The following is a 17,382-nucleotide window of genomic DNA, read 5'->3' as shown; positions in this document are numbered from 1 at the left end:
CGCGCGGGGAGCGGAGGGCGCGCGCTGGCGGGTGGGGAAGAGCAGGGGGCGGGCTGCCACCGAGGGGCGGGCGGCTTTGGGGGGGTGGAGCCGGGACCGCAGCGCCCGCTGCTCGGATCGGCGCTGTAGCCGCCGCCGCTGCCGCCGCCGCCGCCGCCGCTGCTCTGGGCTCGGGGCTCGGGACTCCAGGCGGGCGGCAGGCGCTCGGCGAGGCTCCGGCGCCCGCGGCTGCTGTTCTCCGGTGCCCGGGGCTGCGGCGCTCTGGGTCCCGGCCGCCGGCCCGGCGCCCCTGCGTTCGGGTCCCCGGTCCCGCGCCTTGCCCCGGAGAAAGCACTCCGCCAGCTGAGCCGCCCGGGCTCCCGGGCTCGCGCCCTCGGGCCATGAAGAGGGGCCCGTGAGGGGCGCGCGGAAGAGGTGCAGGAGGAGGGAGGCCGCGGAGGAGTGCGCGGGAGGCGCAGGATGCCGCCGCCGCCGCCGCCCGCCGACCCGGGGCGAGCCTGACTCCACACCCGAGGATGGAGCCTGCGCTGGGCGCTGCGGCGGCTCCCGGTGCGCCCCCGACCAGGTATCGGCCGGCCCGGCGGCTCCCGGGGCGGGCGGGCGCCGACACTCGCTGCAGCAGCCGGGAGGGGCGCGGGAGTAGCGGGAGACGCCCCTCGGCTCGGGGACCGTCGCTGCGGGCGGTGCGGGCCGGGGGACAGCAGCGTGCTGGGCGCAGGACGGCTCCCCGGCTAGCGGCGAGTGAGCCCCGCGACCACTCTAGCCCACCCGCCCCCACTCGGGAGGGCAGCAAACTTGAGGAGAACTCGGGGGCTCACTGTCCCGCAGCCTCCCGGCTCCGAGCTGCCGAGTCGCCCGGAGACCCTGAGGTCCCCACACCTGCACCAACTTTCCGAACCGGGGCTGCACTCAGAGTCAGGGGGCTGCGCCTCCTGATTGCGGCTCCCAGTCCCGGCTCCGCACCCCCACGGCCACTTTGCCTTGGGCCCCCGGACCCAGGGATGGTGCAGAGCCCCCCGGGGGAAGCCAGAACCAGCCTCCCACTCTTCTCCGGCAGGACTCTGGGGCACCCCTTCCAGGCTCTAGGAACCCAATGCCTGCTTGCACAGTAACAGCCCAGATCGGCCCTGGCTGGGAAGCCCATGGTCAGACCCGAGGGTCCTCCTGGGGTGGCATCTTGGATGCCAAGGATGGCCCTCTCCCATCCCGGACCTGCCCTTTCCCAGGACTGATTCCTCGTCGCTGGTGCAGGTTTTCTTCGGTGGACTTAAACACTGCTCCTAAGCGGGAGGCTCCTAAGAAGGGCGACTGGGGAGTCTAGAGAGGTGGAGGCAGGAGATGGGAAGGTGGGTGTCCAGCCAAGGACAAACATTGAGCCCAGCATCCTTCCCAGGGCTGGTAAGGGTGGGGGGCAGGGGACCCAGGACTGTGGCTAGGAGGTGGGTACCCTGGCTGGGAAGGTGGCTGCTTTGGCAAGCTAAAGGCACCAGGAGGTAGAGGAGGCAAGCAGGTGGGGACTGAGTACCAGGTACCTGCCCCCAGGGAGGGGTTCCTCAACCCCTCCAGTAGGGCCAGGTGTCTCAGGCGGAGAGCTTACCTGGGCAGGCGGTTCCCAGACTCCAGTCCTCAGCAGCCGGGGACATTCACAGGCATCACCATGACCCTGTTTCTTTTCTAAGCGCTCACACTCACCGTCATGACTCACACATCGGATTCACCAGGGAGGTATCAAGCCTCAACCTCTTTTCTTCCCTTCCCTCCTGGGTCTTCAGGGAGCTGCGGGGAAAGGAGGGGGCAGATTTGGGGGCCTTAGTCCCCCTGGAAGGCCAGGAGCCTGGCGCTGCAAACTTTCATTTCTCTGCTATTGTCCCAATCAGGGCAAGTGAATGGCGGTTGGTCAGGCCTGGGTGGAGGGCAAGTGAGAGGAAGTCCCTGCTAATGATCCCACTAACGCTGTGGGGGGTGGGGAGGGGAAGGTAGGCTTTGAAATCATGGCCAGTGCCTGCTCCCAGCACATAAGCTAACACCCAGCCTCCTCATCTCCATGCAGAAAGAAACATTTCCCTCCCTAAATTCCAAATTTCCCTCTTTGCCGAATATTGCAAAGCTTTTGGCCAGAGGTTTCCTCCTTGGCATCTGAGGTCAGGCTCCTCTTGTAGACAGCTTCCCTTCTCCCCAGCCCCCTGCCCCCTGCCCCCTGCCCCCTCTGCCATTTGAGGTCCTCATTAGGAGAAATGTAGAGCCCCCTTACCTCCTGCGCTCCCTCCCATAGGGCCCTAGTTCCATGGGAAGGCTGGTGGGGATGGCGCCGATGTTGGGGTGTGTGTGCCAGCTGTGCACACATGGAGGAGGTGTACATCTGTGCCCCACTGAGTCTGCAGGAGACCCAGATGTTAGGTTCTCACTGGGGGGGGGGCAGGCTTAATACCCCCCCTTCTCCTTGCCTACTTCCCTGTCTTCCTCCCTTGCCCACTGTGTCTCTCTACTTTTCCAACTCACTCTGCATTGGTGCGGGGAGTGAGCATTTGATATTCATAATCTGGTTCAGAGAAGGTCCCGAAGCCCTGAGTCACTGTATGGTTTCCATGGAAACAGACTTGTTCAGAGGACTCGGTGTAGTGCGGTGGTGGTGGTGGTGGTGGTGGGGAAGAGAGAAACATATAGTAAAATCAGGCTCCACAAGTGTGGCAGGAGTTGCATCAACTCCCTTCAAGGGGGCCAGGGAGAGGCTGGGCAAGGCTCTGGGGGCCCCATAGGAGGGGCTGCTTATCCCACCCATTGGGGTCTCCCATCAGGAGCTGCTCATCTCCCCTGTGGCTCTTGGCAGGCTGCTGCTTCTCCCATGGACCTTCTGTCTAGGTACTAAGGCTCCTGGCTGCTACTCTATGTCTCAGTTTCCCCCTCTGTGAAAGGGAGAACAGAGCACCTACCTCAGGGCTGCTGTGAAGGTCAAACATGTTAATATGGGGAACACACTCTGAATGGAGCCATAGTAAGTGTTCAATAAGTGTCATTTTTACCATTTCAGGGGGTTGGAAGACACTCCCCCAGCACATTCATCTGGAGCCATCCTCTGTGTCCTGGGAGGTGGTCTTGACATCTGGCAGGCCTGGCCTCCTGCTTTGGAAGAGCTGCCCTCAGCAACCCTGGTGCACCCCCAGCTGGGAACCAGCCGTCTATTTCTTCCTCCCACCGAGCATTTATTTAGGTTGCTGGGGGCCTGGCACCATGCTAGGGAGCCCTGGCTCCCGTTGAGACCCCACCTGTCTAGGAGCTTTATGGGAACAAATCCAAGTCCAGATGAATGGGCAGCTTCTTGCCTTAGCTCGCTGGGTATCCGGTCAGAGGGAGGGGGAAGGAGAGTCCCAGCTCTGAGGACACAGAGAAGGGATGGGGACCACTGTCCTTGATCCTGGAGAGGCATCTCCCTCTTGATGATCTGCCCAAGAGGGATCAGGAAATCTAAGAAAAGTAACAAACCCTGACCTTCTCCCCCACTCCCCACTTCCCCTGCTCAGGTTAAACCTCTATCGCGTAAGTGTTCCCAGCATACCATACAGGTCTGGACAGGCTCAGGGCTCCAGCCTGTCCCACCAGCAGGCTGGGAGAGGGGCCTGCCCACTGCTGCTGCTGACCTGGGGCAGTGGCTCCGGGACATTCTGGGTCCTAGTGATGGCTCAGCCAGCTCTCAGCAGCCCTCAGCAGCCCTCTCCATGCTGCCCGCCCCTCCCTGGCCTGCAGACAAGACCTGCTCTTTGTGTCACTGCTCCTCTCCTCCCATAAAGTGGGCTTCAGCTCCAGGCTCCCATCACTGCCAGCTCTTAGAGCTGCAGGGCATCTTTCCTATCCACCAGCCCTATTTTACAGATGGGAAAACTGAGATTCTTGAGGTTGCCTGCTTGGCCACAACCCAAGCTAGCCGTGGCCGCTCCTGGCTCCACACAGCCCTGGGATGCCCTTCCCCCTTCCCTGGCTCTCCAGGTAGCCCCAGATGCTGGCCAGCACCCTGCTTCCCTCCCCCCAGACTCTGTTTCCTGCCAAGTTTCATCCCCCCCCCCCCCCAGGTCTCTCTGGACTGTTTTGCTGTCCTCATTGGTGTTCACAACACCTTCCAATTTAATATCCTCTGCAAATTTCATTAACGGACTGTTTACTCCCTCTCTCAGGATCATTAATGAAGATGTTAGATAAGATCTGACCCAGGCTGGGTCTTGGCAGCCCTGCCCCCACTTCCAGACTCTGTCCCTCAGTCCTTCACCCTGTACTTGCCTCTTCCACTTGGGACCCTTGGGACCTGCCCCCTCCTGCTTTTGGCCACATGACAAGTGCTTAGGGCCAAGTCTGTTTTGAATTAATTTTGTAAGATTACTCGGGGCGCTGTATCAAATGCTTTGCTAAAAATCAAGATATATTACCCTGCCTGCATTTCCTTCATCTACCAGCCTTGTAATTCTATCAAAAAAGCTATCAAGTTTGTCAGGCATGATTTGTTCTTTCTAAATCCCCACGGTGCCACGTGGGGCAGAGTTCCCGCGTTTTCTCAGTGTTTAGAGATTCCCTCTGTGTTTGCTCCTTGATTAGAGCTGGGAGGCTGTGGTCTGGGAATTGTCGGGATGCTTACTTGTCCCCTCCTTGGGGATGGGGAATAGGGCACAGCCCTTCTCTACTCTGGGTCTCTGCTGGGGGCAGTAGTCTGGGCTCCCAAGCTGGGCACGAGGGGTGATGGTTGGTGGAGGGAGGGCCTGGTGCTCTCCCTTATGGATACTGCAGGCAGAGGAGATGACAGACAAGCATGATGCCAACATTCGAAGGTCTCATGAACTGAGTACTTGCCATGTCCCAGGAAGGATGCTAAGAGCGTTATGGGTGAGGGGGGTCTCATTTAAGCCCCTCACCTGCCCTTGGAGGTGGGCGACTGGGGCTCAGAGGGAGTCAGGCTGCCCAGGACCCGAGGTGTGGGTTCCACACACTGCTGAGTTTCTCATAAGCACTTACGGGGTATGTACAGGATCAGGGGAGCTGCTTGGGGTGGTTCAGGTCAAGGGTATTAGGAAGTCACAGGGGAAGGAAGGGAAACCTGTAGGGAGAACCTTGGAGGGTGAGAGCCTTGCGGCATTGCACACAGCGCCCATAGTCTGAAAGCAGTTCCCACCCTGCCACCTCCCAGCGGTGGGAGCAAGTCCCTTAGCCTCTGTGAGCCTTGGTCCCACACCTGTGGAATGGGTCCCTGGTGAGCAGCTGCCATTATGTCTGCTTATGCAGGTCCCTGTTGATGTAGGGGCAGGGATACTCAGCGGTTGTCATGTTACCAATGGGTGGCTCTCCCTAAGGCTTGTCCAGGCGACAGAGGAGTGACAGGTTGAACCGTGCTGGCATCCGTGTGACCAGCTGAGGGCTGGGGGGAAGTTCTGAGCTTACGGAGCAGGAGGGCCTTCTCTGAGCCTTGAGCCCAATCCTGAGCCCCACTCCAGACCATTCAGAACAGGTGGTAATAAAGACGTGCGTGGTGTTCTCTGGCTGCACAGGATTTCAGCACTCCTGGGCTCCTGGGCCACAAAAGCACCCACTCCTCCCTGGACTCTCCTAGCCAGCCCTGGAGCCCCAGGCTGCGGGGCGGGGCTGTGCTGGCTGCTGCCTATCAGGTGCTATGCCAGGCAGGTCCCTTCTAATCTGTGATAATCTTCCTTTTTTTCATTCAGCTCGGCAGACAAGACCCCCTGGGAAGTGGCAAGAGGGCACAGACTTGTTTGGTGTGCCAGGGAACCAGGCAGGCAGGGCCATGGGCAGCCTCCTATCTCTCCGGCTGACACCCAGGGACCTGATTCTCAGAGATGGTTGGTCAATGGGTGTTGGTTGGATGAGCCCATGTCTGGGCTCGGGTAAAAGCCGAGGTGAAGGTGGGACCTCAGCCCTGCACTCCTTGCCCCTCCCTCCTGGTCTCCAGGTGCTGGGTGATACTCTTGCTCTTGGGTGGGGTCTGGAGGCTTACCTTTGTGGTTAGGGTCAAGGCCAAGGCCAGGGCTCGGAGCTGAGCTTGAATCCTGGCTGCACCACAGATGAGCTGCGCGTGCTTGGACCAGCCCCCTCACTGCTCCTCACCTGTGAAAGATGGCAGTTGTACCTGCGGTAAGGGCCCACTTGATGGGAGCCAGGACCCTGATCATCTCTGAGTATCCATTCCCGTAGCCCCTCCATCCTGTGCCAGAGCCCCAAGGGCCAGGTGAGCCTCCCTCCTCCCCAGGGGCCAGCTGGGCCTTATGCAGGTGGCTCCGAGACCGGAGACTCTGAGATCCAGGGACAGATGGCCCTCCTCCCGACCCCTCTGGCAGCAGCTGCCTATACTTGAGCTCCTATTGGTGGTTTTCCAGCCTTGAAAATGGGAGGATGGGGCCAAGCCCCGGTGTCTAGCCGGTGAGGCCTCAGTACCATCCCCACTCTGACCATGGCTGCTGAGGAGGGGAGGGAGGACAGGAAACCGGGCCTTCGGCCCAGGGTCGGGGCAGAAGGGTTCCGCCACCACCCGCCAGGCCGGCTGTAAGACTGGCCCGAGGGAAGTGGCTCTTCTGACTCATCTCCCCCAGAGGTGCCGGGCACACTGGGCCTTGTGCCAGGAGGTCAGTCACTCTCCCCACAGCTGGGGAAAACTTTCCTCAGGCTGGGAGCTGGGACCCCGCTGACTGGCTGGGCTCAGGGCAGGACCCCAAACAGCAAGCACACAGGCAGGGTGAGCTTCAGTGGGGGAACCTTTAACATTTCACTTCCTTCAACATTCCCAGGCCACTGCTCCCTGTTTGCAGGTTAAAGTATCCGCTAGAAGTCACGCTCAGGATTCCTACTTCCTGGGTACTGCTCGGTGCCCAGCACTGTGCTAAGCTGTTGGCATCCATCAGCTTTCTGTCTCACAACCCAAATATCTGAAATATTCTGTGGTCGACGGTCTCATTTCATAGATCAGGACAACTGCGGCCTGTGGAGGGCAAGTGCCTTGACCAGGGTCTCTTAGCGGTAAAGCCCCAGCAGTGGGAGTCAAGTCTGGACCCAGCCACCACGCAGCCTGCCTCTTCCCAGGAGTGGTGTCCCCAGTGTCATCACGTGTGGGCACTGGAGTGACCTGCTCTGGAGACACAGAAGCTCAGAGGAGGCAGCCGAGGAGCTCTGCTGCTGCTGAGAAGTCAGCGGACCAGTCCCTCCTTGTGCTTGTCTTTGGCACCAGGATTGTGAGAACTCGCCCCCACTGGAGGTCGCTGAAGGATGTACTGGTTCTGCCTGTGGGGTCTGTGGATAGGCCGTGGGGCCCAGGGACTCTAGCGATTGTACGTAAACACCATGTTTGTGTTGGTGCAGATACTGAGGAGAAGGTCTGTAGACATCACAGTGTTAGGGGCATGACCCCTCAGGGAGGCACTCATGCCTCCAGGCTCCCTGGGCTGACCCAGACCACGGAGGCTAAGCCTGGACACCAGATTGCCTCACCTGCAAGGTTGCATTGGCTGGATTACGCGCTGGCACGCTGCTCACCTTGAAGGATGCTCTAGAACACAGCCCCAGGAAACTTGTCCTTGGGCTTATTAGGCATGGGGTCTTAGGGATAGGAAGACAGCTCAGGGCTCCCTAGGAGACCGCTTAGGAGAAATATCATGCTGAATTCAGGATCAAGAATAGCTGGGTTTCTCCTGAGCAGATGCTTTAATCTTCATCTCATAAATCCTATGAAATATATCAATGGAATATTTCCCTTTTCCCATTGGCTGCCAGGTAGCTCTGACCTATATGTGAAGCCCAGAAGTAGCTTGGCTCTTGTACACTAAACTGACTCCTAGTTCTTTCACTTTCATATCCCTGTTTTCTACTTTCTTCATTTCATCACCTCATCTTCCGTCGAAGAAAAAACCTTGTTTTATGTGTTTTAGTCTTGACCCAACAAACAAATGGTGGGTCAGTGCTGGCCACTACAGACGTAGGGATTATGCATTTCCTGTCCGCAGTCCCCATCCCAGAGGCCCGTTTGCCAACTCCCCGCTCCCTGTCCAGTTCCCCCTGCCCCTTGCTCCAGTTCCAGGGACCCCAGAGCCTTCAGGCCCCTCCATACCAGCCCTGAGTGTGGTTAGAAATACGATATTCAGATTTTTTTCTTTGCTTTCCCTGCCTCCCTAGCGCGTCACAAACTGTTTTTAGGGAGAAAAGGCTGGGAGGGCAGTCGTTTCCCCAACCAGGTCCCCTTTGAGGTCTCGTTCCTCTTCAGCTCCTGCCCTGTCTCAGCCGCCCCAGCCGAGCGCTGTCCTTAGTGGCCTGTCTGAGCAGACAGAGCCCCATTCTGGCGGAAAGGTGGTGACTCTGACCCTGGTGCCTTGGCAATGGGGGAGGAGACAGCTGGCTGGCAGTGCCCTGGGGACAGAATAGCTGGCACAGTGAGGTGCCAGTGCTGACTTTTGGAGCCCCACCCTGTCATTAGTCCTCAGTTTGTCCATGGGTGGCTTCACTCCATCCCCCAAAGTTAATAAACTCAAACTGAACCAAAAGCTTAGTGTAAACGGTGCCTTTCTCGTATCCCTGTCTCCTAGTCACCTCCCTCCTGTCCCCCCCCGCTCCCCCCCCCCCCCGACATCTACAGTTACTGGCTCAGCACAAGTTCTTTCAGTGGTTGTTTATGCACATATACAAACACACACACACACACACACACACACACACACACACACACACATCCCTGTTAAAAAATCGGCAATGGCGATGTGATACTGCACGCGGGGTTTCTGGCCCTAGCTGCTGTTTACTTAGTAGGGTGCGTAATGTGTGTGGAGCTTTCTCTGATAGAGTTAGTTGAAAAGGAAGTCCTAGAGTTGGGAGAGTGCTGCTAGTAGAAGGTTCCTGGACCTCCTAAAGCCCACCCAGGGGTGCCCCTTCTTTTCCCTAGAGGCTTAACCTCTCCAATTGTGTGTGTAAAATTGTGGGCACAAATGGGTCTTTCTGGGAGGAGGGAGTCTGTGGCCCAGAAAAGGCAGTGTCACAACTCTGCATTGCATGGGATTTCATGGGGGGGGGGGTTGCGGGGGTGGGGGGGCGGGGGAGGCGCGGGAAGGGATGAGGCTGGGGGCAGGGTGGTGCAAATGCAGCAGAGGGCAAAGCCCCTTGTTTCTGGGTCCCACTGGGTCAGCTGTGGATCGGACTGAGGTGGGAGGCAGAGCTGCCCACAGCTGGTATCTTCTTGGAAGATGCCTGGGGCCTTCCTACTCCCAAAGAAGGGTCCCCTGTGTTCAGTGAGACTGGCCCTGACTCTGAGAGAGGAGTATGGGGCCTTCCTTGGATCAGAAATGCCGTGGTCAGACCTGGGAGGCCCTTAGAGTCGCTGGATCTATGGAAAAACCGAGGCACAGAGACCAGGGAGCGAGTACAAGATCACAGGCCAGAAAAAGGCAGAGGCTGTGGGCTGCCCCTGCCCGTGACAGTTCAGTGTTCCCTCCCCTGCCAGAGCAGAATGAGACCAGGGAGGAGAGGCCCGCGGGATGAGGTGTGGCTGCCTGTTGCTGCTTGCCTTTTGGCGTGTGGGTAAGGAAGAGGGGGTGCACAGAGCAGAGACCACAGCCAGGGTGGGCGTGTAATCATCACACCTCACTGCATCCTGCAACCTCACCTCCTGTTGGCTGCCTCCTCACATTAAGCTGCAGCCAACCAGGCAGGAATTCTGAACAGGCAACGCCGGACTAAGAGCTGCACTACAGGATATGCCCACCAGAGGACAGCAGGAGAGCCATTGCGGTAGCTCAGCATGAGAAGGTAGCCTGGCTGGGAGAGAAGGCCTTGAGGAAGGGATGGTGGGCAGAGGCCTCCTGGCAGAGGTCTGGGCACAGTGGTCAGGGAGAGTGTGTGCCACAGTCAGTGATGATTTGTTCTGGGGCGTACCTCGAGATAAAAACCAAATACTACATGTGATGATAATAGTCAGTTACATTCATTGAGTGCTTACTCTGCTAGACACTATTAATTAATCCTCACAACAGCATTGTTAAAATTATTCCCACTTTGCAGGTGAGAAACAGGGGCCAAGAGAGATTAAGAAACCTGGCCATCAATGGGGCTGGTGTCAGAGTCCATGTCCCAAGCCCGAGGCTGTGCCATATTCTATGCCTGGCATTGACTAAATGCTTGAAGTTCTTCGATTCTATGAGGAGACCCACTTTACAGATGGGAACCTAGACTCAGAGGCAGTGCGCCACCCGGGGCCACACACCTACTAAGTGACAGCTAAGTGAGTGTGGTTCCATGGCTTGAGCTCTTAGCTCTGAATTGTAGTTCTCCCATGAAGAGGTGTTTTCCACCCCTCCCCCCGCCATGCCACAATCTGCCCTAGTATTGAGGTACCTGACATGGAAATCTGAGCTTTCTGCTGGGAGGGGGAGTTCACCAACTCTCCCACTTCCAACAGAAGTTGCAGATTCCAGGTCTAAGATTTGCCTGGATTTCAACTAGGCAGAGGGAGAGGGAGGCCATGCCAGAGGCTGCTAGAAGCTCAGGGAGGGGACCTGGGGCTCAGAGTCTGGCTTTGAGGTGGAGGGCATTGCGGAGTCCCTTGCAGTGACCAAAGCTCCCCTGGGGACAATGGGACCTGGTCCCAGGGCCTCTGTTTTTCAGGGCACATGCCTCTAGCATACCAAGAAGGCTTGGCCAGCCCTGGCCCCTGCTCTGCCAGGCCGGCAGGACAGCAGGGACATTTCTCGGAGGACCTGACTTCCTCCATCCCGCCGTTCCCAGGCCCTGGCGTTGCCTTTCTGGGGGAAAGGCGATGGCCGGCAATGGGGCCTCTGAGCACATTCCCCTCCTTGGTACCCAGGCTGCACCTTGTGAATCTGAGTCCCACTTTCTTAGGGATTTATAGCAGCGAGATGCTCCAGTTACTTCTGCTTCATTAGCAAAGGCAGCAGCTTCCAATCCTGCCTTAAGTTTCTCCGGGTGGGGGCGGGGAAGGAAAACACTGAAATGGTCCCCTCCCTGCAGCATGCTCCTCTTTAAACTGGAATCCTATAGTTAAACAAAGTCTCTTTAAGGGTTCTGTTTCCTGTCTTGGTGAGGACCAAAGGGGGTGGAATGTGAGTGGAATAGGGATCACGGAGGAGGATTCGAGCATGGACTCCAGAGCACAGTGCCTGGGCTGGAATCCTGGCTCTACCCCCTACTAGAAATTTATCAAACCTTTCAGAGCCTCAGCTTCCTTTTCTGTAAAATGGGGATATTACAGCATCCGTCTTACATGGTTGGCATGAGGGTGAGATGAGCTGCTGCCTGTGAAGGGAGCACATGCCCGGGAGAAGCATCATGAATGCCCAGTAAGTGCTTGCCTTCCTTCGTGCTGTTTCACCCATAGTGCCTGTCTCATGCTGAGCCGTTGGCAGATGTCTGCCCCCTTCTAATGTCCAGTCCCTCTCTCACCGATTCACAAATGGGCTGGGGACATTGATCAAATGCATGTTTGAAGGCCAAGTATGTGTAAGCTGGAGGAGCAGAAAGTCAAATCTCCTTCGAGGGAAAACAGTGTGGGCTCTGGGGAACCTGCTAGATGTGGGTTAACCTAGACGTGAGCTCAAGCAGTTTCCTCTACTCTGTGCCTCAGCTGCCCGTGAAATGAAGCTTATACTGGCTTCCACATGAAGTTCTTGCGAGGAATAAATGAGCTCTCAGATAAAGGGCTTAACACGTAGGCTGCACTCAATAGATGCTAACCACAATAACGCTATGATCTTGGTGTTTTAACTTAGAATCCTCGCAGAGCATGAAGGTCAGGTTTACTTTTGCTTTGAGTTGCAGGTAGCCTTTCTCTGTCTGGCGTGGTTGGCAGAAGAACCTCCCTCCCCAGCTGTCCCTTCCTGCGGGGCTCAGCATCTGGGCTGCTGCGACTGAGCTGCCACCCCCCCTGGAGGTGTGAGGTGAGGCCCCCTGCCCTTGCTGATTTCCACTAACCCCCTCCTGGGTAGTTACTGAACAAGTTGGAAATTGAAAGGTCAGGCTGTTCTATTGATTTAAAATGCAGAACCAGCCGGGGTTGTGTGCCAGCCCAATTTTGGGGATAAGTTTGACTCTGACATTTTGTTCCATCATTAGAGGCTGAGCACTGCGGCTGGTTGGGTGGGTCTGGTCATCAGAGCTGAATGGACAGAACTAGCTAGGCCGGGGGTGTTTGTGGCCAGTGGATTTCTTTGCAGCTCCATTGTGTAATGAGTGTGTGTGGGTGCCTCTCTGGGGTGTTTTCCCATGTGGGGTACCAACTCTTGGTCAGGTAGGGGTGCAAGCTTGCCAGCTCTCTGCCCCCTGGGTTCTGGTGCGAGCAGAGGACTATGGCTGGTTAGGAGGGCATGGGTAGGTAGGTGGCGGAGGTGAGAGGAGGGGGTATGATGTAGCCCAGGACTCAGGGGGCTGGATGCAGCGGGTCAGAGATGGCATTGGGTTATTTGGAGCCCTGAGTCAGTGATAGATATGGGAGAGCAGGCGGCACCTTCATCACCCTCCCCTGGGGGACAGGGGGAAGTCAGTAGAGCACAGGACACAGGAGAGCAGGGGTAGGAAGGGAGGTGCTGGGAGCCCAACCCCATTTACAGACCCCCTCCCCTCCCTGTCTCTGCAGTTTGCTGGCCACAGGGCTGCTACGCAGGAGACCTGGCGGCTGTGGACTCCCCAGCTCGGAGCAGCCCCTCTTTGGTGAGTGGTGGGTCCCTCCCTTCATTGGCCCTTGGAGCAGCCCCAGCCCTCCCCCAGGGCCTGTAGCTGAACTAGTCTCTCTTGGGGGACTTCCAGATGTTCAGGTTGGCTCCTGGTCCCAAACCCTGGGCACACCGTTCACTTTCACGGCTCTCCTCACCCCCATGCTTTCCTTGGGGTGCTCCTTCTGGTCCACCCCCTCCTCTTCTCTCTGGTTCTCTGGGGCCATTGCTGGGCTACTGGTGGGTCCCTGAGCTCACTCTGTGCACAGAAGGGGCTGAGGGCCCTTGAGGACTGGCTGAGGTGGAGGGGCCAGTTAGCTCTGCTGTCAGTGGGGGTTGTCTGCCCATGGCCTGGACCTCTTCCCTGTGTGGCTGGGAGCAAACCAGGAGGACACTGGGGCCTGGGAAAGGATGATTCTCAACAGCCCATGGCCTTGTCTCTGCTCTGGGCCAGGTGACTCTTAGAGCCCCCACGGGCCCCCAGGAGTCCTCACTTGGAGTAAGCTGGTCACTGCATCCGTAAGTCAGGGGATGGTGGTGGCTGACACAGTTGTCCTCAGCGGGCGTGGCTGAGTGGATGTTGGCAGCTCACCGACTCACCAGGCACCAGGGTCCTTTCTGCGCGGGCTCAGGAGGCATCTGACATGGACTCTTCTCCCTCCAGGGGGTGAACAGGGGTGGAGGAAAGATGACCACATGGGTCACATTGTGAGGGTGGAAGGAAGATGCAGGTGGGCCCAGGAGATGCCAGCAGGGGCGACAGGCAGTGGCAGGGGAATGGCCACACCCTATATGTGAGATTGGGGGGAGTTAGTTTCTTGCCCTAAGGGCCCCTCCTTTCTGCTGGGAGGCCTACAGCATTCCGTAGCTTAAACCCTGCAGGACAGGGTCCAGGGAATCAGTTGGTTCAGTCCAGGATGGTGCAGCCTAGGGTAGAAGCTACTTGGGCCTTCGGTGCAGTGAGTGAGCCGTGGGCAGGGAGCAGGGGGTACTTCCCTACACCCCCCTGGAGTCTGACTCTTATTCTGTGTGAGGCACCTAAGCCTGGCTGCCCCCTGATGGCTGCCCGCCTTTGCCCGCAGAGCTCGAAAGGTGGAGAAGCAGCCCCATGAAGGTGCCCAGCCATGCAATGTTCCTGGAAGGCCGTCCTCCTCCTCGCCCTGGCCTCCATCGCCATCCAGTACACGGCCATCCGCACCTTCACCGCCAAGTCCTTGCACACCTGCCCGGGGCTGGCCGAGGCGGGACTGGCCGAGCGGCTGTGCGAAGAGGGCCCCACCTTCACCTACAACCTCTCCCGCAAGACCCACATCCTCATCCTGGCCACCACGCGGAGCGGCTCCTCCTTCGTGGGCCAGCTCTTCAACCAGCACCTGGACGTCTTCTACCTGTTCGAGCCCCTCTACCACGTGCAGAACACGCTCATCCCCCGCTTCACCCAGGGCAGGAGCCCCGCGGACCGGCGGGTCATGCTGGGCGCCAGCCGGGACCTCCTGCGGAGCCTCTACGACTGTGACCTGCACTTCCTGGAGAACTACATCAAGCCGCCGCCCGTCAACCACACCACCGACCGGGTCTTCCGCCGCGGGGCCAGCCGCGTGCTGTGCTCCCGCCCCGTGTGCGACCCCCCGGGCTCCGCCGACCTGGTGCTGGAGGAGGGCGACTGCGTGCGCAAGTGCGGCCTGCTGAACCTGACCGTGGCCGCCGAGGCCTGCCGGGAGCGCAGCCACGTGGCCATCAAGACCGTGCGGGTGCCCGAGGTGAACGACCTGCGCGCTCTGGTGGAAGACCCCCGGCTGAACCTCAAGGTCATCCAGCTGGTCCGAGACCCGCGGGGCATCCTGGCTTCCCGCAGCGAGACCTTCCGGGACACCTACCGGCTCTGGCGGCTCTGGTACGGCACCGGGAGGAAGCCCTACAACCTGGACGTGACCCAGCTGACCACGGTGTGCGAGGACTTCTCCAACTCCGTGGCCACCGGCCTCATGCGGCCCTCGTGGCTCAAAGGCAAGTACATGCTGGTGCGCTACGAGGACCTGGCCAGGAACCCCATGAAGAAGACGGAGGAGATCTACGGGTTCCTGGGCATCCCCCTGGACAGCCACGTGGCCCGCTGGATCCAGAACAACACGCAGGGCGACCCCGCCTTGGGCAAGCACAAGTACGGCACCGTGCGCAACTCGGCGGCCACGGCCGAGAAGTGGCGCTTCCGCCTCTCGTATGACATTGTGGCCTTTGCCCAGAACGCCTGCCAGCGGGTGCTGGCGCAGCTGGGCTACCGGATGGCCGCCTCGGAGGAGGAGCTCAAGAACCCCGCCATCAGCCTGGTGGAGGAGCGGGACTTCCGCCCCTTCTCGTGACAGGGGCTCGGGGGTGGGCGTGAGGGGCACCTGGTGTCGGTTTTGATAAAATGGACCGTTTTTTAACTGTTGCCTTATTTCCCCTTCCCTCTTCCACCCTGTCTTTGTGTCCTTCCTGCCCCTTGCCTCCCCCTCCCCTGTCCCCCCACTTCCTCTGCCTCGTTTGTCTCTGAAATTTGCACTATGTCTTGGACAGGAATCACTGGGGCAGAGGGGGAGTCAAGTGGGGTACAGCCCACCCCCCACCCCACCCCACCCCACCCCATCCCATTCAGACACACGGATGTTGGGTCTCTGTGTGGATGGTGGCAATGTTTACAAGCACCACACTCACACATTCACATATGTGCACACATACACACAGGCGCCCACCAGGAGAGACACCCAAACCACACAACTCCTGGAACTTTTGAACGGACGAGTGGTCAGGGCATGGTAGATTTTGCACTGTTTACTTCTACAAGGTAAGAGGTTAATGACAAAAAGGCCACCGCTCTCTAAGTTATGAATGGTGTCTGTCCCTCCTCATCCTGCTTCCTGCCCCCAATGCCCCCTGCCCCCTTTGGAGCATAGAAACTGCCCCCTCCTGCCCACCCTTGCCTGTCGGTGAGCAGGTTTTTACTGTGAGGTGAATGTGGACCTTGTTTATTTTTTCCAGACTGTGGCGATGCTGTCTGTCTGTCTGAGTCTTGTGGCTGCCCCTGGACCAGTGATGGCTGATAAATCTTATGGGTTTCTGATTGATCTTGGGGTCCATCTGTGATATTTCTTTGTGCCAAAAAGAAAAAAAAAAGAGTGGATCAGTTTGCTAAATGAACATTGAAATGCTTTATCTGTGTTTTCTGTAAATAAAAGAGTGCAATAATATCTGGGCGTGACCGTGGGCCATTCTGTGTGGGTGAGGGCAGGCCTGGGTGGGGACTAGGTGCTTCTGACTTTGGGGAGGAGAGAAGGAGTTGGAGGCGGGGATTCAGTGACTAGTCTCTGGCTTTCAGAACTCATGTCATCTTCCTCACCCTCCACATTGAGTTCAGGGTTTCATTTCCATTCAGTCAGTTGAGACCAGACACCTTATAGTCAGGGGTGATATTCAAAACATTTACCAAGGGGCATGCCCAGAGGTCAGGAAGAAGTCCTGGTGACCCCTTCCTATGCCACGCATCACTCCTTCAATTGCTGGGTCTGGGGCAAAGATAGCTGGGGAGGGGGACATTTGAGGGATTGATTGGGTCAGGGCAGTGGCTGCTTATCACCTGGCCTGGAAGTATTTCAGTATTTTAACAACTAGTGCAGGTGTCTACACAGGTGGAACATCAAACGTGCTTATTTCCCTTCCCATCCTTGGCAATCTAGCAGCTTCCCTCTTATTCCAAGAAAACAGCTGGTTCCTGAGGTGGGGGCCACAGCTCTGTTGTCCTGGAACAATACGAGTGCCTGGAAAAGGCAGCTCCAGTGGTGCAGGGCTTCCCACGGAAACCTGGTCCTGGCCTATGTTATATGAGTCAGGAGGGTATACATTCAGCCGCCTTAGCAAATACCTTAGAGCAGTGGTTCTCAACCTGTGGGTCGTGACCCCTTTGGGGGTCAAACGACCCTTTCACAGGGGTCGCCTAAGACCATCGGAAAACACAGATATAATTACATATTGTTTTTGTGATTAATCACTATGCTTTATGTTCAATTTGTAACAATGAAATTGGGGGTCACTACAACATGAGGAACTGAATTAAAGGGTTGTGGCATTAGGAAGGTTGAGAACCACTGCCTTAGAGCTTACTCAAGACGGGCTGTTTCATTCTCACTGAGCAGTGCATGTGGCATAAGCTGGTCAGGGTTGATATGGTGGCTCCCAGATATAAGGGACCCTGGTTCTTGCCATGTTACTGCTGCTCCACTGTTCTAAGGTGTTGCTTTTGATCTGTGGCCCAAGATGGCTCACTAGGCAGTGGAAAGGAGAAAAACGAGGCACACCTCTGTCCTTTGTGAGTACAACTCCAAAGTTATAGACATTAGTTCCAGTCATGACACATTTAGCTGCAAAGAAAGGTGGGAAATGTAGTCTTTATCTGAGAGGTCTTGACTTAAAGTGGCCAATGGGTCAAAGGCTTATCTCTCTGGGCTTCAGGTGTCTTTTCTGTAAAAAGGAGAGTATGATTTAAAGCCTCATGTTTCAAGACTAGGAAGCTGGTATGGAAACATCTCTGTTAAGACTGGTGGGCAGGGCCTGGAGCTTTTGGGGCCCACTTCTCACCCTGGTTCACAGAGGTTGCTTCTCCAGCTTGTGGCAAGTGAGTCATCCTGTATGTGGGCTTCCTGGCACCAGTGCCTCCCGC

At 57.5% G+C, this 17,382-nt stretch overlaps 1 protein-coding gene across 3 annotated transcripts; it reads left to right on the top strand.

Moving 5' to 3' along the window:
- The first annotated feature begins 240 nt into the window (after positions 1-240).
- Positions 241-15,916, top strand: CHST1 (carbohydrate sulfotransferase 1). Of its 3 annotated transcripts, none has more exons than XM_081098929.1 (4): positions 241-565; positions 11,800-11,918; positions 12,614-12,687; positions 13,772-15,916. In XM_081098929.1, exon 4 carries the CDS (start codon positions 13,814-13,816, stop codon positions 15,047-15,049), a length of 1,236 nt encoding a protein of 411 aa, XP_080955055.1. In that variant the 5' UTR covers positions 241-565; positions 11,800-11,918; positions 12,614-12,687; positions 13,772-13,813; the 3' UTR covers positions 15,050-15,916. The 3 variants fall into 3 exon arrangements, with proteins under 3 accessions (XP_080955055.1, XP_080955056.1, XP_080955057.1); XM_081098930.1 differs by lacking the exon at positions 241-565 and adding an exon at positions 9,660-9,774; XM_081098931.1 differs by lacking the exon at positions 241-565 and adding an exon at positions 9,666-9,774 and having other exon boundaries at positions 11,834-11,918.
- Positions 15,917-17,382: the final 1,466 nt, after the last annotated feature.

Source organism: Myotis nattereri (assembly GCF_964212035.1).
Source record: "Myotis nattereri genome assembly, chromosome: 9".
Lineage (NCBI taxonomy): Eukaryota > Metazoa > Chordata > Mammalia > Chiroptera > Vespertilionidae > Myotis > Myotis nattereri.
Note: the sequence above shows the minus strand (reverse complement) of the source record. Positions and strands in the feature narration are given on the sequence as shown.

What these genes read in the sequence shown, in the direction of transcription:
- CHST1 (XM_081098929.1), top strand. Translation starts at nt 13,814, where the DNA reads ATGCAATGTTCCTGGAAGGCCGTCCTCCTCCTCGCCCTGGCCTCCATC.